Below are 26,051 nucleotides of genomic sequence, written 5' to 3'. Positions count from 1 at the left end.
GGAGATCTCAGAGTACATTTACTAGGAGAGGGCATTCTAGACAGAGGGTGAGAGAAAGCAAAAATACATAAGAGGAAAAGTGCTGAAGCTTTGGGAATTCAGTATGATTGTAACAAAGGATGCCTTCCAGCATGTGGCTGGAGATTAATATGGATAGAAGGTAGCTCAAGTCCAAGTTGAAAAGACCTTGAACGCCATGCTAAGAAGTTGGCACCTATTACAGAGACAGTGACAATCCATTGGAAATGTGAAACAGAGGACTGAGCATAACCAAAACTTTTTTGGAAAAATACATTGATATTAATGTGGAGGTGGTAATGTGGAGAAATGTCTGTTCTCACAAGAATGAGTGTAGGCTGTAACAATTAGGTATCAATGATTTTATACTGTCTTCATGGGAGAGGAGGAGGAGGGCTATGAAAGTTGTCATGGAGAGAGAGTGGTAAATGATAAGATCTTTTAGAACAGAAACCAATAGAATTTGACAGTGATTTGAATTAATAGGATTTGTTGATGAAGTGGCTTCAGGTACTCAAGGAGAATGGAGAATCAAGGATTAATTTAAATCTTTTAGTTTGGACAACTGGGGAATGCTAACAACAACAAGCAGATGAACTTATGAAATTCAGGAAAAGGAATTGAATTGAATTTTGAAGTTGTAAAAATTGAGATGCCAGGCGAACATCAGGGTGAATATGGTAGACGGTTTTATTGCACTCATTCTGTGATCTTGGATGAGTTCCTTAAACCATGTGAGCTCAGTTTCTGCCTTTATAAAATGATATTCTCAGCTGCCACAGAAAGGCCAATACAATATGGACTAAAAGAATCCATGTCTTTTGTTAATTAGGAGGACTTTAGTGACCTTGCCAGAAGAGTTTCAGCAAAATGATGGAAAAAGCCATATTACAGTGAATTCAAGATTGAAAGTGAGAGAAAGGAGACAGCAAGTTTAAATGATTTTTTAAAAAATAAAACTTGACAAAAAAGTGGTGGTTTCTCAGAATCCTGACTCATATATTGGTCTATTTGACGTTTCCATTTGGATGTTTTATAGATATCACAAGTTGAATATGTCCAAAACTGGACTGCTGACCATCACTAACCCCTTCTCCTAACCTGCCTTATCTACAGCTTGCCACATGTCACTTAATAAGAAATCCAGTTGCTCAGGCCCAAAACCTTGGAGTCACCCTTGACTTCCCTTCCTTACGCCGCACATCCCAGTGTCATCCCCCAGCACGTCCTCCACCTGCTGCCTTCTCTCGCCCTCACTCCTGCTGATCACCGCACTGGTCTCCATCGCCATCATTTCCCCTCTGGGTTACTCCAGGACCCTCCTAATGCAGTTTGCCTTCGTTTATCCTTGCCCATCTGTTTGTTGTACAACAATCTGAGAGACTGTCATTACTTTAAAATATAAATCAGGTCATGCCCTTCCGCTGCTCGAAACTCTGTTTTGCTGAGAGTAAAAATCAGAGGTCTCATAATGGTTCTGAAGTCCTAAATGATCTGATGTCCCATTACCTCTCTGATTTCATCTCCTGCTGCTCTCCCCTCCCTCTCTCCCTCTACTCCAGCCACACTGGCCTCCAGCTCTTCCTCAAACTTGCCAGGCAAACTTCCTCCTCACGTTCTTTACATTGACATCCCCTCTGCATGGAAATTTCTTCTCCTGCACATCCACAGTTCTTCTCCTTGTCATCTTCTCAGCCACACCCAGTCTGACCACCCTACTTATTATTTATTATTGCTGTCCTGCATTCCCGTTCTCCCGTCCTGGTTTATTTTTTTCCTATGATCTGTTTTCTAATATGCTATGTAATTTACTCACTGATTTTATTTTATGTCTCTAATAAAAAAATGGAAGCTGTATGAGGGCAGGTATTTTGTCTGTTTAGTTCACTGATATAGTCTCAGTGCCTGGCTTCCCCCCACCCCTCCTTTAGCAGAAGAGAATCAGATAGTAGCTTGAGGATGAGGCAGTTTAAAGAATGCAGTAGAGAAGGTTCTAGTGGAGGGGGAGAGACTGAAGGTAATGAGAAAGATGAGACAGTCATTTTTATGTGGTCCAGAAGAGGCAGGCAAAGGTGGTATCCTGACCATAAGGGGATGAATAAGCTTTGGCGAAGTGGAAACTTCTCTTTCCCTGTTATTGGAATTGAATTAGGAAGGAATTAGGATGGCCGAAGGTACATATTGGAGGTGGGGGAAGGTGGAAGAGAAATGAATTGTGTTAGTTAATGCCTGATTAATTCCATTTTCTTGTTTGATAGTCAAGTTTATCTGTTGAGCTGTCTCTGGTATACTGCTGGTTACTAAAACCTAATAAACCTGATGATGAGTGAGAGAGTGGTTTAGGGGTGAGGTGGGTGACAAAGGATGGACCATGGGAGAGAGAGAGAGAGAGAGAGCGGCAAGGGGTATGACTTCTCCTTCAGGAAGTTTGACACTGGAGGCAGCTGAAGACTTGCCAGGTTTCCCTGAGGGCCACTTTGGTAAAGAAATAGGAAGACTCTAGGGTTATGCTTAGTTACCCTTGCATTCTGAGTGTGCCACAGAGTGTATGGGAAAGAAACATCCCCAAACCTGTTTGCCTGCCCTGAGGTTTTAGTTGTTTTCCCTCAGAATATTTTCTCTGCTCTTCCTTTCAGGAGCGCTTCAGCTTAATCTCGGTTATTTCTTGTATTGCCTTTGCTCGACTTGTAGTCTATCTTACTTCCATTTTCTCTTTCCTATGCAGAATTCTAGTCATTATTAACCCTAAGGAGTGTTATAAATGAAGTCATTTTCTGCTTTCCCATCCCCTAGAATGTGATGCCTCTCTCTGCGGGACTATTCAAGAGTGAACACAAGAACCCCGTGCCGCAGTGCCCGCCGCGGCTCCATGTGCAGTTTCTGTCACACGTCCTGTGGAGCAGAATGCCCAACCAGTTTCTGAAGGTAGATGTCTCTCGAATCAGTGAACGCCAAGGCTGGCTGGTGCAGTGCATGGATCCTCTGCAGTTCATGTCTCTTCATATCCCGGAGGAGAACAGGTCAGCCCTACATGTCCCTCACTGTCACATTGGGGCTCTTCAAGTTAGACTGCTGCACAGGGGTTCAGGGGTGGTGCTGGGGAAACCAAATGAGGTTTAAAGAATATCTAATTTCTTGTGGCCATGGAGACATGATTTTGCATAGTCCAAGTTTAAATCTGTTTCTCAACTACTTTGTTACTGAAACAAACTTATTATACTGCATTTGAAGAGGAGATATGTTGGTGTATAGTTTCTTTTCTTGATCTTGTTTTTCTTGTGATGCCAACAGCAAGTAAAAATTCCAACAAGTACAACTGCAATCTGACTTACAACTTAGCAGAGTAATACAGTGTCAAAGAATTGTAAGATAGAGACAGAATCATAGAAATCCCTTAGTTCAACCCTTCATCTGACAGATGTGAGAAACTGAAGACTAAGAGACATTAATGAAAGAAAATTATAGTGAAGATATGCTGAGGGCTTTGAAAACAAATTTATATGCATTCTAGGCAGTATTACTAATAATATAAAGGGCAATAAATATTCAAAGGTCCCTTATTTTATGATTTTCAGTTTTTCCGTATTATAGTCAATTGCAGGGAATTCATTTTAGCAGGCTCATTATCAATAAGAAGCTAAGTTTCTAGGTTTGTAACCAAGACTTTCTCTCCAAATATCATTAAAAAGTTAAGTGACAAACTGAGTGAAGACATTTCACAGAAACAATGCAAAGACAAACACGTTTGTTGTCCTTCTTGTATTTTAAGTCGTTAATCCTAAAATGGTTGTAGGAGCTATGTCCCTTTTTATATATTAGACATGCTTGGTATTTTTCTTTTATGTTAATACCTTTGTGATTTACTGTGTGCTTTGTAAAACAGTTTTTCAGTTCCTCAGAAAGTTAAATACAGAGTTACCATCCAGCTCATCAATTCCACTCCTAGGAATGTACCCAAGAGAAATGAAAGCATGACCACACAAAAACTTGTACACGAATGTTCATAGCGGCATTACTCATCGTAGCCAACAAGTGGGAACAACCCAGATGCCCACCAACTGATTCATGGACAAATAAAATGTGGTGTATCCATAGTGTATTATTTGGCAATAAAAAGGAATGAAGTACTGATACATCTTACAAAGTGGATGAACCTAAAAACATTATACTAAGTTTTTAAGTAGTTAATATTGTAGGATTCCATTTACATGAAAAGTCCATAATAGCCACATCGTTAAAAGAAAAAGTGTAGATTAGTGGTTACTTTCGGTTGAGGGGGTGATGAAAATGTCCTAAACTTTTAGAGTGATGAAAATGTTCTAATCTTAGGTTTTAGTTCTGGTTGCACAACTCCATTAATATACTAAAACCAATGAATTATATGTTTTAAATAGGTAAATTGTTTAGTATGTAAATTATGTCTCAAGAAAGAGATTTTAAAACAAAAGAAATCCAAAGAAAAATTAATCTGGCCAGGTGAACTTTTTCATGCATTAAATATTTATTTACATATTTTTAAGTGAAATCATTTGAAAGATATTCATAATGTACTCTTAGGTAATTAGATTTTGTTTTAATTTTATACTTCTTATTTTACATGAGAAAAGGTTTATTTTGAATTTTACATCTGATGATGTTTAAAAAAAAAATTGTTCATGGGCCAGCCCAGTGGCGTAGTTGTTGAATCTGCATGCTCTGCTTCAGTGGCCCAGGGTTCCCAGGTTCGGATCTTACGCATGGACCTGTGCACCACTCGTCAAGCCAGGCTGTGGCAGCATCCCATTTTCAAAATAGAGGAGGATTGCCACAATGTTAGCTCAGCAACAATCTTCCTCAAGCAAAAAGAGGAAGATTGGCAACAGATGTTAGCTCAGGGCTAATCTTCCTCACCAAAAAAGAAGAAGAAAAAAATTGCTCAACAACCAGAAGAAGCATAACATTTGGTAAGGAATTTTTGTGAGAGAAAATATTGTCTCTCTACTAAGCAAAGAATTTTAAGATTGTAATTTATTATGTTGGCATGCCATAAATCAGAAATTCACCATACTTTCCTGCCTAGTAATTTGTAATTTATATTAATTACCTGTGATAAATTTACATGTAAGACTGGTACACAGTCATTCATACCACACCATTCTGTGTGGTTGGTAAAGACAAGTTCTACATTGGTTTCATGCCTCCTAGAAGCCAAAGAAAAATCTGAAGAGTTTCAAAATTCAGATTTCAAAAGGGAAGTACCAACTAGTGGTTGAGTAGAATCTTTTTCTCGTGCCCCAATAACATGTCAAATAATTAATACTTTAAAATTAGGGGTGGTAGTAGATATACGTCAATCCCCTGTTTTCTTCATGACACATATCACAGTTCCTAATTTAATTTACTTATTTTGGAGGAGGATTTCCTGCCTCAACTAGACAGTAAGCTCCCATAGGGCTGGAATCGTGTCTGTATTGTTCACCATCATAACACCAGTGCGCAGTGCTTAATACATAATAGATACTTCATAATGTTTGATGAATAAAAGAATTATATGGAATTATGAAAGAAATTTCTCCACCGACGACTGTTAGAGTCTAAGGAGTTGTTTTAGCTATTATTGCAATAACAACCCAAAAATCTCAGTGGCTTACAGACAAACATGTATTTCTTGCTCATGTTACATGAGGTAGTGGGTCCACTGCAGCTCTGCTCCAGTCTGGGGAGGGACTGTGGGTGTGGCCCATGTGCCTTCTTACCCTCAGACCCAGCCTAATGGGGCAGCCCTGATCTGGGACATATAATTTCCATGGCCAACAATGGATGTACAGGAGGGCTAACACACACTTTCAGGCCTCTAAGAGTTTCTTTTTGCTTGTGGCAGACGTTGTGTCCACCTGCATCTTATTGGCCAAAGCAAGTTATATAGTCAAGCCCAAAGTAAGGAGAGCAGATAAGATTACTCCAGCTGCAGGGAAGAAGGAAGGAGAATATTTACTGACAACAATATAATCTACAGCAGTGGCAGCAACAATGCAGACTGTAGAGTCTTTATATGTTGTTTCTAGAAACTGACAGTTTGAGAATGATTAGACTGTAGGCTAAGTTGTGTTCTTCAGTAAGAACCTAGAGTACAGATAGTCTGTGTTGCTAAAATGAACAGGTTTGCATATTTTGACCATCAGCCGGGCAGAGGGGTGAGGTAATAGTCTTCTTGGGAGATTGAAGAGCCCAGCTGGGACCAGGAATCATTGTCCACTACACTTGGAGAGAGGGGCATTTCTTAATTCTACCTTTCCGTGAATTGGTGCTAGCAACTGGGCCCAGCAGTTTTGCAGTTTCCCGGAAGTCTAGGTGGTACATGGGGTGGATAATCATTTGCTTTTAGTTTGTAATGTATGAAGCTTCTGATTTTGTGTCGGGAGGTAGAATCTGGAATAATTCTGCACCGTCAAGCTACAGTAGCTTTTGATAGAATGCCTGTGCGTTAGAAAGCTTAGATATAGTGGATAGACATGGACAGGAGGATGCTCTACCTAAGGATACTGACAAAGCTGAGCCACAAATGATCACAAACAATTATTTAGCACCTGTTGTGTATTATGCTAGGTGCTAGATGAATATCAATAAACAAAACATAATAACCTCCGTTCTGATGAGCTTATATTATAGTCTCACCAAGGACAACTTTCTAGATGAGTGAGTGATTCCCTTGATTATGGATATATCACATTTCTACTTTTAATGCTACACTATCACCCATGAACAATCCATATAATTTAAATAGTTTTAGAAAAATTAGCACATCTACAGGAATTATGTGTTCTTAAAATTGACTCTTCTACAAGGAATGACTATACGTTAGGCATAGTAGGCCACATTTTTAAGGTTTTATTCTTTGAAAGGGCATGATATGTGGTAGAAGCAAAATGACCTGAATTAAGAGCCCGGTGTAAATTCAGATTCTCAGTAGAAACTTTCTTAAGTGAAATTGTCTCTGATAGTGTTTGTTTTATGAGCTGCACGTACCTGGTGGAAACCAGAGCGGCACTGGCATGTATTTGGTCTGTGAGGGATGTATCAGAAGGTAAATTATGTCAGAGGAATTAGTTCTGGTCACCCACCTCTGATGGGTTAAGCTAATAGCTAATCCCAGGTCAGAGACAAGGGCAGTATAGCCTAAGGCAAAGTTTTCTGGCTTCTTGAACCTAGTTAGCTGAGTTGGGAAAGGAGATTCACGATTCTCCAGGGTACTCAAATGTTGAAAGGAGGGGAGCCCCCATGTTCAGGTTGAGACTCAAATATCTAAAAGAGGTGCCCAGAATCTCCGAATGGTGGAAGATGAAGGAAGTCCAAGCGCTAGTGGTTGGAAATTCTCAACACAAAATTCTATGTGGAAGAAAACTTGTAAAACATCTAGAACTGGTTAAAAAAAAAAACAAAACCTATGCTACCATTAAACATGTCATAGAAAACTTAAAAAAAAGACACTGTCTGTTTCTATAACTTTTTGAAATCTATGAGTTACATGGATTTCTTCTCTAATTCTGAATTGTTTTAACAGTTCCGTGCTTAACCTTGCTACCGCTGTCCTGCTCTCTCCCACAGATCTGTTGACATATTAGAATTGACGGAGCAGGAAGAGCTGCTGAAATTCCACTATCACACCCTCCGGCTCTACTCTGCTGTCTGTGCTCTTGGGAACCACCGGGTGGCCCACGCCCTGTGCAGCCACGTGGATGAACCTCAGCTCCTCTACGCCATCGAGAACAAGTACATGCCCGGTTTGCTGCGTGCCGGCTACTATGACCTGCTGATTGACATCCACCTTAGCTCCTATGCCACTGCCAGGCTCATGATGAACAGTGAGTTCATCGTGCCCATGACAGAGGAGACTAAGAGCATCACCCTTTTCCCTGATGAGAACAAAAAGCATGGCCTCCCCGGGATTGGCCTCAGCACCTCCCTCAGGCCACGGATGCAATTTTCTTCCCCAAGTTTTGTAAGCATTAATAATGACTGTTACCAGTACAGTCCAGAGTTCCCGCTGGACATCCTAAAGGCCAAAACCATACAGATGCTGACAGAAGCTGTTAAACAGGGCAGTCTTCATGCCCGGGACCCAGTTGGGGGGACCACTGAATTCCTCTTCGTACCTCTCATCAAGCTTTTCTATACCCTGCTCATCATGGGGATCTTCCACAATGAGGACTTGAAACACATTTTACAGTTGATTGAGCCCAGTGTGTTCAAGGAAGCTGCCTCTCCAGAGGAGGAGAGTGAGGCGCTCGAGAAAGAGCCCTGTGCAGAAGACTCAAAGCTGGAAGGAGCTGGTGATGAAGAAGCCAAAGAGGGTGAGAGGCCTAAGGAAGGTCTCCTCCAAATGAAGCTGCCCGAGCCAGTTAAGTTGCAGGTAATCAGAAAAAAGATTGTAGTGAATTTCAGAGTCGCTAAGTATTAAGGTATTGAAATTTGCCTTTGTCTCTTTTTCTGTGTGCGTGTATGTTTGTGTGTGTATTTGTTAGTGTTCCTGTATAATGGTATTCTTCCTAAAACTAACTAATTTCCTGTTGTGTTTTGGGATGTGCCAGTCTAATTTTCTTGCATTTGAAATGGAATTAATGAATTTTCCAATTGAGTTAATCGAAAAGAATTAATAAAAGATAAATTTAGTATCTTTGTCAAGGTGGTTTCCTTGGTCAAACACATCTGTCTGTCACACACATCTGTAAGTGTGGCATGTCGCTGTTTGTGTGTGTGTATGTGTGTGTATGTGTGTGTGTCTATCTGAAAGGAGCAGAGGAGATGGGCTTTTGTCCTGCCAACTCGTCTTCTCCCTCCTATTTATTAGCCATTTCCTTGGATCTCTCCTCTTGTTTCTGCAGATGTATTTCACTGACATTTTGTTGGAATGCCTGAAATACATGACATTCCGTATGCCTTTTCTATTCCTACCTCCATTCTTGCCAGCCTTAGAACACCTGTTCACCAGTAGGTCTGAGTTTACTTCCTGATTGTATGTTTCTAAGGAATCAAAGATATTGCCTGTCTTTGTGCTCATGAAGGTGTCTCAAGGATCCTTTCTTAACACTTCTTTGGTTCATTAGAATCAATTTGATGTTTGCATCATTGACATGCTTTTTTGCCCTTCATTCCTCAGTCAGTATTGACTGAGGTCTTCCTCTGAGCCAGGCACTTGGTACCAGGTGAAAGAAACAGGTGTGGGCCCTGCCTTCCAGAAGCTTGTAGTCTCTGGGAGAAATATCCACTTATTTATGCATTTATTTTAAAATATTTTGTTGCTAATTGCATTAAATGATCTAAAGGAAAAGGATGGATTACTAGAAGAAAGAAATTTCACTGGATTACTGTGAGAAATGTGAGGGAAGGCCTCTCTGAGAGGGTGACTTTCAAGCTGCGGCCAGACTGATGAGCTGGAGTTCAGTAAGCACGAAGAAGGAGTAGGAAGAGTGTTCTAGGAGCTTTTCACACAGAGCATGTAGCACGGCAGAGACTTTGAGGCAGGAAAAGACCACTGTGGCTGTAGCTTAATGGGCTAGAGAGAGAGGGCAAGATAGACAGAAGGCAGTTCATACAGAACCTAGCTGTTTTCTAGAACCAGCTATATGATGGACTTTTAATTTTATTCTAAGTTCAGTTAAAACCATTGAAGAATTTTAGCAGGAGAATTTTATTCTAAAAATCTTAATGTAGATCTTTTTCCTCCTGAGAGGACAACAGATAAGGGAGGAAAGGGAGAGGGGTCCAGAACCCACTTAGTCAGGAGACTGTCACGCTGGTCCAGACCCAAGGGGACTGTGCTTATATCGGGGTAGGGTGGAGGAGATGAAGAGGGCCGATGGATCCTGGGCTCCTTCAGAGCTGGCATTGACAGAAATGGCTATCTTGTAGATGGTGGCATACAGGGTTTTAAAGTTCTCTTTAACATTGCTGCCCATTTATATCACAATTGGTATTATGTGTATTGAAATGTTTTCCTAAACTTGGGCAGAGCGTTCTCTTGTAGGCATGTTTCTATCGACATATTGTATCAGTTAAAAATCCTTTTGACTTCCAGTAAGAGAATACCCTGCTAACCACTAAATGAATAAGGAGTAAAACCACTTATAATGAACTTACATGCAATATCTGGAGGTAGACAGATCTAGAATTGATATGGTAGCTCAATGAGGTCATCAGGAACTCAGATCTTAATATTCTTCTGTGATCTTCAGTCTTTGATTTTCATCCTAAGGTGTGTTACCTCACTCTTCCTCCAATGATCGTGTCATTACCAGTTACGCTCATGTTGTAAAGAGGGTGTTCTAGTCTGTTGCTAGTGATGGAAAATCTTTCCCACAAGACCCCTGGCAAACTTCTCCGTATATATCCCATTGGCCATGGCACCTGTAGCTGCAAAGGAGGCTGGACAGTGTGACCAGCTAAGGGACATGTATTTGCCATTTTGGCTTAGACTAATTAGGTTTCGTCCCCTGCGGCCAAGCACATTGCTGCCTACACAAAATCAGGATTCTGTTCATACGGGAGAGGAGTTGGCAACCAAGCCTGTCTGTCACAGATTTTGATGTGCTATACATTAACTATTTAAAGACTAGAAAATTAAATTTGATACCTTTTTATTGTCTTATTAGATGTGCCTGCTGCTTCAGTACCTTTGTGACTGCCAGGTCCGACACCGGATAGAAGCCATTGTGGCCTTTTCAGATGACTTTGTAGCTAAGCTCCAAGACAATCAACGCTTCCGATATAATGAAGTTATGCAAGCCTTAAACATGTCGGCAGCACTCACAGCCAGGAAAACAAAGGAGTTTAGATCACCACCTCAAGAACAGGTACAAGAACGAAATGAAAATTCTTCCTTTTTGCTTTGGGTGTGAGTTCATTCAAATCCATGCATTACAAGATTATATCACAAGTTACAAGTGTATTTTTTTCCTGTTCTCTTTAAACTAGCCAAGTTGATTTAGTCAGAATGCTTAGTTTCACCAAAAGAATCTGTTTGCTTAGTTTGAACAAACAAGAGACTTATTAAAAGGTATCAGGTGTATCATAGACTCTTTGCGGAGACCAGTGTGCCGGATTCTGAGGTCTGCAAATAGGAACAACATCCAACCACTGGTGGGTGTTCTTTAGCTGACACGGCACCACCCCAGCTAATGGGAACCCTTGACTCCTAGGACTCAATGCTAGACACTGTCTATTTGGTCCCTCCCTAGAAGAACCAAATGTCACTGCCACCAGTCTTGCTGGAAGATTGATCACCTGTTTTTGATTTTTCCTCTTTGTTGCTCACCTCAAAACTCAGGTCTCTTTAGGGTGGAGCAGAACCAAAGGCACATGCCTGAACCAAAGAATGAGCTTGTCTTGGGATGTGAGTTTTCTGGAATCTACTTCAGGATGGGACTCATGATGTGGGAAATTACCAAGATGTAGCTATGGTTGTCAAAAGGTATAGCTGACAGATCTCATCTTCAATATCTTATCCTTTCCCTCTGTATCCAAGATACCTCTGAGTGAAAGTGTTTAGGAACTAATTTCAGAATTTATTTTTTATCATCAGATTTTAATTTCTTTGAGAGAAAGGACAGGGATTTATGTATATTGCCGTAAACAGCATTTATTGAGCAGAGAACAAGTCCAAGCTCTCCTAGATTAACTCCATTTGTTAAACTACTATTGGGAGACTTCTGCTTCTGGAAAGATGGAGTACATGTGCCTTTCCCTATTCTTCCTTCTAAGTACAACTATAACCCTGGACAGTACATAAAAGACAACATAAGAAGACTGAAAGATAGAGAGAAGAAAGGAGACTGGCCACAGAACTTGGGACCTCAGGAACGATGTAGTGGTGAGTTCCCTGGGTTTTCTTTTTGCCTCATCTATCCCAGACTTGGAGCTAAAGAAGCCGGCAACCCAGAAACACCAATGGGCATAGACAAGAAAAGCCCCAACAAAAGCCTTCTATATCTAGCCAAAGGACCAGGAAAACTGTCTGTCTCTCTAGCAAGACAGAAAACTTTTAGGTAATAACTGCCCTACTCCAGCCAAACACCACAGTCAAAACTGTGCCCCAACCCAACCAGTGAATGCTGAGTGGGGAGCCTAGTCTTCCACTCTCACCAGGTTATACTGAAGTGCCTCAGCTGGGACTGAGGGAGTTGGGACTTTATCCCCACTGAAGAGAAGCAAGGCCTACTCCTTCCAAAGTGTCAGTAGAGGCCAAAGAAGGGGAAGTACCAAAGCGCTCTTACCCTTTCCATCCAGGGTTGTTCAGTCCAGCTCGAGTAGGGAGCTGGATCTTCCAGCCCTGTCCAGCAGGAACAAGGTTCCTTCCTCCTCCAAGTGTCCATGGAGGCCAGGTAGGGAAGTGGACTTCTACTCCCACCTGGCAGTAACGAAGTACCCCAAGCCTTTCTCCTGCTAGATAGTGTCAGAAGAAGTCAGAAGTTTAAATAAGATCCTAAGTCTCATAACATAATACCCAAAATGTCCAGGTTTCAATTAAAAATCACTGGTCATACCAAGAATCATGAAAAACTTGAATGAAAAAAGACAATCAATAGATACCAACTCTGAGATGACAAAGATGTTAAATTATCTGACAGAGCCTTTAAAGCAGCCATCATAAAACTGCTTCAAAATGGAAAAAAAAAAGAAAAAGGAAGTCTCAGAAAGAAATAGAAGATATAAAGAAGAACCAAATGGAAATTTTAGAACTGAAAAATACAGTAATTGAAGTTGAAAAACCCTCAATGGATGGACTTAACAGCAGAATTCAGGGGACAGAGAAAAGAACCATTGAACTGAAGAGAGAATAATAGAAATTACCCAGCATGAAAAACAGAGAGAAAATAGACTAGGAGAAAAAAAGAGCCTCAGAGACCAGTGCAAATACAAAAAAAGATCTAACATTTGTGACATCATACTTCCAGATGGATAAAAGAAAGAGGGTGAACTGAAAAAATACTTGAAAAAATAATGGTTGAAAACTTTTCAAATTTGGCAAAAGATATAAAGAAAGAAATTCAGGAAGCTGAGTAATAACCCAAAGAGGATACCCAAAGAAATCTGAATCAAGTCATTATCATATTCAAACTTCTGAAAACTAAAGGCAAAGAAAAAAGTCTCGAAAGCAGTGAGAAAGAAATGACACCTGTAGGAGAAAAACAAGTTGAGTGACAGTGGATTTTTCATAAGAAAACATGGAGGCCATGAGGAACTGGCACACATTTTTCAAGTGCTCAAAGAAAAGAACTGTCAACCGAGAATTCTATATGCAGTGAAAGTATCCTTCAGGAATGACGGAGAAATCAAGATGTTCTCAGATGAAGGAAAACTATGAGAATTTGACTGCAGCAGACCTACCCTGAAAGAATGCCTAAAGGAAGTTCTTTAAACAGAAAGAAAATGACAAAAGAAGAAAATTCGGAAATTAAGGAAGGAAGAAAGAATGACAAAATGTTAAAATATGGGTAAATACAATGCATTTTCCTTCTCCTCTTGAGAGTTCTAAATTATGTCCGATGGTCAAAGCAAACATGATAAAACCATCTGATGTGTTTTCAATGTAAGTATAGGAAATATTTAAGGCAATGTATATTAAAGGGAAGAGAATAAGGGACATAAAAGGAAACAAAGTTTTGACACTTCACTCAAACTGATAAAATGCTGATACCAGTAGATTGTGATAAATTATGTATATATAATGTAATAACCAGAGCAAATACTATAAAAGCTATCCAAAAAGATACACTAAAAAATACCGTGAGTAATTCAAAATGGGATCTTAAAAATAGTTCAGGGAACCCACAAGAAGTTGGAAAAAATAAGTCAGAAAGAACAAACAGAAAACAAGGAAAATGACAGATGTCATAACAATATCAATAAATTAATGAATATAAATAATTTAAATATACCAATTATAAGACAGATTGGCAGAGTGGATTTTAAAAACTTGGCCTAATTATATGCTATCTATGAGAAACTCTCTTCAAATATAATGATGTAGATTGGTTGAAAGTAAAAGGATGAAAAAATATACATCACAAAAAGTTAATTAAAAGAAATTGAGTAACATATCAGAGAAAGGAAAATTACCAGAGACAAGAACATTAATGATACACATCACAAAAAGTTAATTAAATGAAATTGAGTAACTATATTAGAGCAAAGAAAATTACCAGAGACAGGAACATTACATTATGATAAAAGATCAGTCCGTCAAGAAGACAAATGTGTATGCAGTAAACAAAAGAGCTACAAAATATGTGAAGTCAACATAGACAGAACTGAAAGGAGAAATAGACAAACAATTATAGTCGGAGACTTCAACACACCTCTCTCAATAATTGATAGAAAAGCTAGACAGAAAATCAGCAAAAATATCGGAGAATGCAGCACTATCACCAACTAACAGGATGTTTGGATGTTTGTAGGACACTCCGCCCAAAAAAAGAATACACATTTTTTAAAAATACCCATGGGACACTTGCAAAGATGGACTATATTCTGGGCCATAAAACAGCCTTAACAAATTTAAAAGAATTGAATTTTTTTCATACAGAATGTTTTTTCTGACCATAATGGAGTCAAATTAGAAATAAATAACAGAAAGATAACAGGAAAATCTCCAAGCACTAGTAAACTAAATAACACACTTCTAAATAATCCATGAGAAGGAAGTCTCAAGGGAAATTTAGAAATACAGGGAAGTGAAAGAAAATAAAAATATCACATATCAAAATTTGTGGAAACAACTAACACAGTGCTGGGAGGGAAATTTATGACACTGAATACTTACATTTAAAAAGAGAAATGCACACAAATCAATAATCTAAGCTGCCAAGCTGCCATCACAAGAATTTGGAAAAAGAGCAAAATAAACCTAAAGCAAGCAGAAGGACGTTAATAATAAAAGAGCCGAGACAATGAAACTGAAAACAGAACAACAATTGAAAAATCTCAATGAATCCCAAAACTTGTTATTTAAAAATATTAATAAAATTGACAAACCTCTAAAAAGAATGACAAAGGAAAACAGAGAGAAGACACAAATTACCAATATCAGGAATGAAATGAGATATCACTACAGACCCTGCAGATGTCAAAAGGATCATATGGGAATACATACATGCCTGCTGTATGATTCCATTTATATGACATTCTTGAAATGACAGTAATAGAGAAATGCAGAACAGATTAGTGGTTGACAGGAATTAGGGATGAGGAGCAGGTAGGAGGGAAGTGGGTATGGTTATAAAAGGGTAGCAGGAAGGATTCTTGAGGTGATGGAATTGTTTTCTATTATGACTATATCAGTGTGAATATCCTGGTTGTGATACTGTACTGTTGTTTTGTGAGATGTTACCAGTGGGGGAAAGTGGGTAAAGCGTACATAGGATCTCTGTATTATTTCTTACAATAGTGTATGAATATACAGTTATCTCAAAATAATAGTTTAACAAGAAACTCACATAAAAAACTCTAAAAAGAAAACTTACAATTGTTTCCTAAAGGAAAGTTATAGAACAGCAACAGACCTTTCTTTTCATCATTCATTAAATTGAATGCTATTGTGTCTAAAACTAAAACAAATGGAAGAAAGTTTCTTGCAGTTCATTTAGTTGGATCATTAATGTTAGCAAAAGCATAGTTATCAATTATATTACTTTTCAATTATATTTAGATTTTCCTCCTTCTTTGCTGCTGTGTCCTTCTCAAAAAGAATTCTACAAAATATTCAATGAAGTGTAGAAATTAGATAGAAAAAAATGGTAATCCAGGAGAAGCATAAAAAAATATTTTTTAAAAATAGCGTTTAGATCTTAGTTGATTTAAGAACTCTAAGTATACAAGGGTCTAATATATTGTGGAATTGAGAAAGAGGAAGCAAATTAGATGAGTATTTTTCAGCATTCTCAGCTTTGAATTGTTTGATTTATTTTGTGGTATTTGTTGGACTGAGTGATAGATAATGATTTTTCGTCTGTTGGGCAACTCGAAAACAGATTTTGAACATCTTTGGTTTTTATGTTCTCCTTTGCTGTGTGTGTCATTCCCAAATTCACTGTTCTATTATTCATATTCTTCCTCTTTCTTGATTTTCTGTACTTTTAGATCAATATGCTTCTCAATTTTAAGGATGACAAAAGTGAATGTCCATGTCCTGAAGAAATCCGAGACCAACTCTTGGATTTTCATGAAGATTTGATGACACACTGTGGTAAGGTCCTCTTGACTTCCAATGCTTATTAAATGTGTATTTTTCATATACATATACTGGTACAAAAGTAAGTATGTGTGTAAATAGATTCACAAATATACAAGATGCCTATGAAGAGTTCATAGAAGAATATTCATTATGGCGAATTGTTTAACTGACCCCATGTGGGAAGTCATGAGGGGTAGAGAGATCAGAAAGGCAGTAAGACTGAGCAGAAGACGACGGAAATTTTTTCTCTTTTTTCCCTCTTTCCCTCACTGGCAGGGAATGGAAGGGGAATGGGACTATGTAACCAGGTGCTTTTGGCAGAGCAGTGAGTGTTAAGTTGATTTATTCTAAAGAAATTTGATCCTAAACAGTTGTATTTAAACTGGTTGAGGGACCACTTTTTAGGACTGGCCTAAGAAATCCAGCATACATCTTTGAAACTAACGTCTAAGGAAATCTTGCATTAAGTTATATGTCAGTAGCCAAGATCTATTAAGGGAATTCTCTCCGTCTTTCATTCTTGGAACTTTTAAAATGGAATTGATTGGATGTATGGTTCTTTCTCTCTTTATGCAGTGATGTGGATAAGATATGTGTTCCAGTGAAGGAAAATGAATTAGTCATTTCTTAAGTGATACATAAGCACCAGGTGTATTATTTTTATTTTATTTTAATGAAAAGAATAAAAGAATTTCCTTGCATACGAATTCAGCTTATAATGAAGAACTACTAAATGACTGCCAGAAAGTTATACTATGAAAGTTACACTATGAATAAAGGGATGTGTAAAATGGTAGCATTGTTGCTTCAGTTGGGAAGCATTCCTTGGTATAGGATACCTAATTATGCCTGTTCTCTTTGTCTCTCAATTTATTAAAATACCACTGACATTTTTGGAGGCAAGTGAGAAGGATAAAAGCCCAGGGAAGTTTTTAGACAGGGCAGAACTAGGTCTAGGAAGACAGTGCCCAAAGTCTGAGATGCGTATGGGTCAGCCCAAGTAGCAGAATTGATGTTGACTCCAAAAAGAGTCTTTCTGCTCTCTGCTCAGTTTTATGTTTACTGCTGGCTGCTGACAGCTCTGAGCCCAAAGGAACAGAGGAAAAAGAGAAAGGAGGAAAAAGGGCCAACGAGCGAATCTCATCTCTCAGTGCTAGTGGGCAGGAGTGCTTAAGTCAGTGTTGTCAAATGTTTGAGACATGGCAGCATTACTTTAAGCTATGGATGGAAAAAGTTGCAAAGCCTGATAATGATTTCTCCTAAATGTATTATTTTTTTCTTCTTCTTCTTCCCAAAGCCCCCTAGTACATGGTTGTATATTCTAGTTGTGGGTCCTTCTGGTTGTGCTATGCGGGATGCCGCCTCAGCATGGCTTGATGAGCGGCGCCATGTACACGCCCAGGATCTGAACTGGCGATACCCTGGGCCGCCGAAGCGGAGCGCTGCAACTTGACTGCTCGGCCACGGGGCTGGCCCCCTAAATATATTGTTTTTAATAGATTTTTTCTTTTCTTCTTTCTCTTTGCTTTTTTCCTGCTAGGAATTGAGCTGGATGAAGATGGGTCTCTGGATGGAAACAGTGATTTAACAATTAGAGGACGTCTGCTGTCCCTGGTAGAAAAGGTGACATACCTGAAGAAGAAACAAGCTGAAAAACCAGTTGAGAGTGACTCCAAGAAGTCCTGTAAGTGGTGTGAAAGGGTGCTGGCAAAATGACTCAAGTGCTGACATTTATTCATCCTTTGTACCAATATCATACTCGATGAGCCAGGGAGAGAACTGAGTTTGCAACTTCTAAGAGTCAGATTCTTAAGTAAATGCCTGCAGCCATCAGAAGTAGACAGCATGTCAAACTATATTTGTAGGAAGAGACTGAGAGAGCAGCATTGTAACGGTGGGTGGGTTCCCTAAAGAACTAAAAATTTAGGTATTTGATCAGAGACTATCAAGAGAAAGTATAAATGAGTAATTTAGCCTTCCTATCTAAATATTATGCTATTGATTTTCAAATATTCTTGCATCAAGTTAAAACTTTTCTTAAAGTTTAAATACATAGTCCGTAACTATATTTTGGTTCTGAAATATTTTCTTAAGTGTTATGCATTTCCAGTTTGTCCATACCCTATTTAACTAGATGGTAATCGCTAATACTCTGTGAAACCAAATACAGTCATGCACCACATAATGGCATTTCACTCAACGATGGACTGCATATGCATTGGTGGTCCTGTAAGTTTAGTACCATACAGCCTAGATGTATAGAAGGCTATACCATGTAGATTTGTCTAAGTACACTCTATGGTGTTTGTACAATGCCAAAATCGCCTAATGACACATTTCTCAGAAGGTATCCCCATTGTTAAGCGATGCATGACTATAAGCACCCTGGGGCAATGAGTCTCTCAGACACAGCACACTCATCCTTAAGGGGTTCAAGAAGTAGGTCTGTGAGATCCAGCCTGCTTACTGTCTCACTTCTAAGGCTCCATTCATTTTAAGATGCAGCACTGGTTTATTAACAGCTTTTACTGAAAGAAGAAAAATAAACACACCAGATTTTTTTCTTTCTTTGCTAACTTACAAGGGAAACCCTTAATCCATACAATTACTTCTAACTTTATTCTTCAGTATCACAGTCAAATTTGAGGCAGATCTTAAAAATCAGAATTCAAAATTTCTTATGAATTACTTTTTGTAATTATCAAGTTTATGATTTTGACCGTTTAAAAATGACAGCATAGGGGCCAGCCCTGGTGTCCTAGTGGTTAAGTTCAGCATGCTTTGCTACGGTGGCCCACGTTTGGTTGCCAGGCACGAACCTACACTGCTTTGTTAGCAGCCATGCTGTGCTGGCAGCCCACATACTAAAAAATAGAGGAAGATTGGCATGTATGCTAGCTCAGGGGGAATCTTCCTCAGCAAAAGGAAAAAAGTGACAGCATGGTTTTGAGATATGTGGAAGTGTATTGGTATTTTCTCTGCATTTTGTATTTGGTTAAAATTGGTAGTTTTTGTTTTTCCTTAAATAACGTATAGGTTAAAACAGGTTAAACAGCTTCTTTTGAAAATCAGCTGGTGTATTGATGATAGGAATTAAGTACCTCACTTTGGATGAACTGGTCACATCAACCCTACTTAGCTTTGATGATTTTAGTATTTATTGTAAGAGCTTTGGACGTTCTATTACTGTTAAGTGTACTACATTACACATTACATTGCAAGTAATCTTTTATGTATGGTATAACTTTTTCCTTTAATACAGCTTCACAATCAAATCCTTTTGAGGACATCTTAAGTGACAATTGGGGATCCAAATTTAAGTAAAAATACAATTACATGAGGTCACTATTGCAAATGACTCAAATGAGGAGACAATTTGATAGATAGCTCCTTGAAGGCCCATGACTGACCTTTATAGGGATGTATGATATCATATCTTCTGGGAGGAAAATATTGGAGCAAAGAAAATAAAAGTAAAAGTAACAGGACAACATGTATTGATTGCCCTGTGGATTGCCAACAGTAGTTTTGCAAAGTGGTTGCAATTTTGAAACAGCTTAAATTCTTTAATTATAAGAATGTTTTTTAAAGGAAAGTTTGTATGTTTTTATCCTTGCATGTCTATAATTCATCTTTATTGACATATATATAATGTTATGTATGTTATATTTAAATTTCATTTCTTATTAAACATTCATTATCATTAAACTTCATTTGTCATTGAACATTCATTTAATATATATTATATTTAAACTTCATTTAAACATTTTATGATTTTATATATATTATATATAATATAAATATTAAGAATATTCCTAGTCTTTTTCAGTTTTTGTATAAATATAGATACCAGTTTGGGGCTACGAGATATGCAGTTGAAATGCCCAATTTAATTTGTCTTCTCTTCTCTTCCTTTTTTAAAAATATCCATAATGACTTTGCAGCCACTCTTCAGCAGTTGATTTCTGAGACCATGGTCCGATGGGCTCAAGAGTCTGTCATTGAAGACCCTGAGTTGGTGAGGGCCATGTTTGTGTTGCTCCATCGACAATATGATGGCATTGGAGGTCTGGTTCGGGCTCTGCCAAAGACCTATACTATAAATGGTGTTTCTGTGGAGGATACCATCAACCTGCTGGCGTCTCTCGGTCAGATCCGTTCTCTGCTGAGTGTGAGAATGGGCAAAGAAGAAGAGAAGCTTATGATTCGTGGATTAGGGTAAATTATTTAACTATTACAAACTTTTATTTTATAAATTTATTTTTTCTAATTGTTTATTCCAATTAGTAGGTGCATTAACACAAATATACTGTCTAGATTATATGATCATTAAATTAAATTGCTGTTTTTCTAGAGATTATGTTTTAAAGCTAAATAGAAAGTTGCTCAATGACAAAATGTGACCAATTTTACAGCTAGATATGAAGGTGGCTGTGATAAACAGAAAATATCTTAGTGTTTGTTTTTTTTTAATTAGTTTCTCAGTAATGTATAATCATATATAAAAATATGAGTTAATAAAAACACGTTAAAATCCATGGGGGCACAAACACTCACCAGCAGGAAATAATAAGGAAGTCTGTCTATGCTGGGCCTTGAAAAAAGAACAGGGGAAAAAAAGCAACTCTTCTGAGAGTTCAGCATCATATGTTGTGCTTCATGTGGATTTGGGGGTTTATGTTTATACCTCATGCATAGTCTCAGGATCCCCAACCTGAGAAATTAACATAAAAATTGGCCTGGAGGTATGCTTTTTCAACTTAAGTCACTGAAATCTCGCAGGAAAAACCCAAATACTATCAAAGATTAGCCTACAATCAAAAAGTGCAAAGCATATAAGGAAACAATCCACCATACATAGCATCTGCAGATACAATAAATAGTGGAAGTTAGAACACCTCCTCCAAGAACTTTAGATAATATGAGAAAGAGAACATAAAATTACTGTATTTAAAATGGTTAAAAATATAAGGGGATAAATAAAATCTCCCAAAATAAGACATGTAAAAAGTCTGATGATTTGAAAAATATCCAAATAGAACTTCTATAAATGAAAAAATATAATAATTGACATTAAAAACAGTGAGTTAATGAAATTACAGATAAGATATAGCTGAAGAGAAAGTAAATTGGATCATAGATCTGAGGAGGTCACTCAGTAATGCAGTTCTGAGAGATAAAGATAATGAAATATAAAAGAGAAGTTCAGAGACCTAGGTGATAGTATAAGAAGGTCCAACATATGCTGAATAGAATTTCTAGAAAAGACACAATACAGTCATGTGCCGCATAGTGATGTTTTGGTCAACGACAGACCGCATATATGATGGTAGTCTCGTAAAATTAGTACCATATAGCCTAGGTGTATAGTAAAGCTGTACTATCTAGGTTTGTGTAAGTACTGTAGAGGAGGAGGGAATTTCATCTTCCCTTCTAGGTTTTTCTGGTTGGTCTAAGAATTAAATTGTCATGAGACATTAACAGGAGAAAAAGAAACAAAAGTTTAATAACATGGAAGAAACAGAGGAAAAAGGAGTAACTTGCCAAAATAACTGAAGCCCTCACCTTAAATACCATCCTCAGCTAAAGACAAAAGAAGATGCTGGGAAAGGGGAGAGTCAGGGTTCAAAGGGAAGGAAGGCAATTCACAGGCAGGTGAAAAGGAGCAAACATTTGGAAAACAAATATTTGGCCACAGAAACAGAAGAACAGGGGAGGACAACAAACATGTTTTTCTCCGTTTCTCCCTGTCTATCATCTAGTTCATGTTACGCTAAGGTGAGAGGTCACTTCCTGAGACAGGTTTTTTTATCTGAGTTCTTTTAGGCAGTTAAGAGGGAGGTAACAAGAAAAACTTTCTGAGTCTTTTGTTTCTTAAAAATAATTAGCCTAAAATAACCTTCACGTTAAAGACACATTTTGGGGTGGCAAATTTTGTTCCCCTTCAGTACACTCTGTGATGTCTGCGCAATGATGAAATCTCTTAATGACACATTCCTCAGAATGTATCCCCATTGTTAAGAGACGCATGACTGTAGATGAACTACAGAAAGGGGATATTTGAAGAGCTGTTGGCTTGAGTTTTCGGAATTGATGAATAACATTAATTCACAGATTCATAAAGCACAAATAGTTGCACATCCACAGCTGGATATCCTGTGGTGAAACCGCATGAAAAAAAAATACAGACTATTTTAAAAGCAAGTGAAGAGAAAAGCCAGAATACTTGCAAAGCAATAATATTTAGAATTCTCAGTAGCAAAACTAGAGATCATAACTCAGTGGAATACTACACTGAAAGTTCTGACAGGAAATAACCATCAAAATAACCAATTAGAATGTGTTACCCAACTGAGAATTCGACACAATGAGCTCATGCTTCATGTGGATTTGGAGATTAGAGTTTATATTGAGTATTCAAAAGTGAGGGCAAAACAAACATATTTTGGAATATTTACTTATAGGCCCTCACTGAAAGACCCTCTAAAGGTATGCGTTAGAGAAAAGAAAACGGAATTCAGAGAAAAAGAACTGGAAGCAATACATTTTAGTAAGTATATTACTGATGCATATATGCATAAATCTAAGCAATCATTAATAAGTTTGCATAATTTGAGGATATGAGAATAAGGAAATTAATGCATCAGAGAAAAATTAAAACTTACATTAAGCTAGATAATGTTTGCAAGAAAAATACCTAAACATAAAAATATAGAAATCTGGAATATAGAATGTTGAAATGTGATGTAGAAGAAATATTTAGCCAAAAAAAGATAGAAAAAGCTAATCTAGTTATATAAATATCAGCTAAAAGAGGAAGTAATGAAGATAACTGCTAACATGGATAAAATAGAATGCAAAGAAACAATAAACAGGATTAAAGAAACCTGGAGTTGGTTCTTTGAAAAAAACTAATCAAATAAAATAACCAGTGTTTTCTTTGAATGACCTAAAAAATAATCCTGAGGGAAAAAAACAAAGAATGGATATCATTTATATACATTTTAAGTTCAGAACACAGCACTATATATTGGCTGTGGGCCTATTTGAAATCATAAAAATAAACTGGAAGGTTATATTCCAAAATTGTTATCATGGGTGCACACCAAAAATAAGTATACTAATGGGAGAAAGAGGGAGAACAAAAAAATCCTAAACAACAAAAGCAAATTTTATGGTCTTTATAATTGTCTGAGCATTAATGAGTCCTTTTTGGAATACTAATACTTAAATTTAACCTGGAGAGGCCTCTCATAAGAAGTGATCTTCATTAACCAAATGAAAAAGGAAGCCTTCCAGGAAATGGAGGGCACTGTCTTTCTCAAATGAACATGTAACAGTATTATTTGCTGTTAACATAAATCACTCAGTAGTGATAAAACTCAAAATGACTACTAAACAAAATAAAAGGTTACTTTTTTGTGGTCCTAGAAATATTCCACAAAAGGACACATTTAATAAGTGACAACTCACCTACTGGGTAGTAGAATTAGAAATCCATTTAATGTACCTAAAACTAAAGGCAAACAAGATTTTTCAATTAAATACTTTCCAAAGTTAGGCCATGCAAAAGGATTTGAATTAACGAGAGAGAATTCCTGTAATTGCAACTGTGGTTTGAGAGTTGACGTTTCTCTTGACAAACAGGCTGCTGTCTAATGTGAAGGAAAAGGATGTCTTTCTTTACTGGAGTTGTTCTTGTGTGAAATAGATCAGACCTCTATCAGTCCTGGGCCCCAAAGTCATTTTTCTGAGTTGTGCTATCTGCAAGCTCTCTTTATTAAAACAAAACTAAATTAAAAGTGAAAAACTAAAACAAGGAAAAGAATCATACAAGAATCACATTATTCCTCTTTCTTGAGATAGCCAGAAAACTAAAAGTTAGCATATGACTAAATGATCAGGTGAATGACTCAAGGAAATTAGATTCAAAGGGAAAGTCTGTTTTCATGGAGGCTATATTTTCTTGCTATAGCTCTGACAGGAAAGTGTTTTGTAGAAAAGACTTGCAATTGATCTGACTTATGTTAAAGTAAAAATCAAGAGAACTCTTTATTTACAATGACTACTAAATATTAAGATCCTTTCATACATATTGTAATAGTGTGTAATGCAATATCAACAATCTGAAACATTTTAGGTATCACCTGTTGCTGTTTCTTTAAATTGAGTGTCCATTTTAATGAGTTGGACCACTTGTACCTGCACTTCACATGTATTCAGTTTCTCTTGGAGAATATGTATCCTTTAAAGCATTTCACCAAAATGATAATGTAAATGTAACAGGAAACAGCACTGCTGTAATTACACATATAAATATTGAATATAGTACTAAAAATAGCATACATATGAAAGGCAGAGATACTTATATGTCAAGAATTTATATAGGAATTCTCATATTAACATAGTACAACACTAATTCATATTTCTTTCTAATAGAAGGCTGAACACATTTGGATATCCATAAATTTAGGAATGATAAGTGTCCAAAACTATATTTCATGTAAACTGTTTACATATTTAGTACACATCTTGTAATTGAAAATGACGGACAACTTGTATACTATTTTTGGTAGGCTATTAGTATTTTGGGGGGAAAACTCAATTAATTGTGCTCGTTAACTTTTGTAGCTTATCTATGATTGCCCTTACTTTTTCATGCATGCCAGTAATTATTTCCAAAAGATTTATCGTGATCTCAGATCAGTTTTTATTTAACTTTTGCTCTGACCTCTGTGCTTCCTCCCACGTCTGTGTCGTCCTTTCTAGGGATATCATGAATAATAAAGTGTTCTACCAGCACCCTAATCTCATGAGGGCACTCGGGATGCATGAGACCGTGATGGAGGTCATGGTGAATGTCCTTGGAGGCGGGGAGTCCAAGGTAAAAGAAAATTGATTCTTGGGATGCCATCTATTACAACCTCCTGGAGTAGATGCATTGCATATCCTTAATGAGAATTTCTTAAATCCTCTTAGGATGACTGTTTTTTAAAGAACACTTTTGAAAAAAACAAACAAAACCTTGCAGACTGAGCGTTGAATATGCTACTAGTTTTCTTTTTTGGATATTGATAACAATTTCTATCTTATGCTGTATAATTTGCTGTCTCCTATATTACTCTCTTTTAGGGGATATTTGGAAACTTTAAAAATTAATATTATACTAATTTTAAAAACTTTGAATTAATCAGCTTCCATCACTTTAGAAGTCCATAACACAACCACACTCTTCAGACCCTTGATTCAGATGACAGTTGGTTCCACTAAATTCCTGATCCAGAACAACACATGAGGATGATGCTCTGGAGTGTACTGTATTTATTTAAGACTCTAAAGTGAATTCTTAAGTGACTAAAATTTAAAATAAAATTCTTTAAAACCAAATGTCTAGAGTAATATAACAAATAACTTCATATAAATCAGTATAATATTATGACCTCTGATGGGCAAAATATGTTTCAATGTTTTTTAAAATTTTAAGGTGTATTTTTCAAAATATGGAAATGAGTCCATCTTTCTCATGTTCAGTGTACCAGTTAGACAGATATTTATAAAGTATTCTGTTAAAGAAGGACTCCGGGATCATCTTGGGTATACTAGAACTAAATTTGGCTCTCAAGGGAGATGTGTTTGATGGGGCCTAGCAGGCAGGCCTTCTGGTCAGGATGCTCATCAGAGCAGACAAGTCATGTGCAAGGTGGGGATGCTGTGAGTTCCTGAAATCTTAATAATAATAATTATAACAACAACACTGATGATAAGAACACCCTGTCATACGATTCCAAGTATTAAACTGGGTACTTTTCACAAACTGTCTCATTGA

The 26,051-nt window shown here is 37.4% G+C and overlaps 1 protein-coding gene across 1 annotated transcript in view; it reads left to right on the top strand.

Annotated features, from left to right (window-relative positions):
* Positions 1-26,051, top strand: part of RYR2 (ryanodine receptor 2) — a 682,530-nt gene that overhangs the window by 468,186 nt on the left and 188,293 nt on the right. Inside the window, exons 36-42 of the mRNA XM_070228795.1 lie at positions 2,812-3,038; positions 7,603-8,407; positions 10,647-10,847; positions 16,132-16,237; positions 17,766-17,909; positions 20,170-20,443; positions 24,995-25,109. Of these exons, the coding sequence (XP_070084896.1) occupies positions 2,812-3,038; positions 7,603-8,407; positions 10,647-10,847; positions 16,132-16,237; positions 17,766-17,909; positions 20,170-20,443; positions 24,995-25,109 (1,872 nt within the window). The remainder of the gene's footprint in view (positions 1-2,811; positions 3,039-7,602; positions 8,408-10,646; positions 10,848-16,131; positions 16,238-17,765; positions 17,910-20,169; positions 20,444-24,994; positions 25,110-26,051) is intronic.

The sequence above is a fragment of the Equus caballus genome, chromosome 1, assembly GCF_041296265.1.
Source record: "Equus caballus isolate H_3958 breed thoroughbred chromosome 1, TB-T2T, whole genome shotgun sequence".
Lineage (NCBI taxonomy): Eukaryota > Metazoa > Chordata > Mammalia > Perissodactyla > Equidae > Equus > Equus caballus.
Note: the sequence above shows the minus strand (reverse complement) of the source record. Positions and strands in the feature narration are given on the sequence as shown.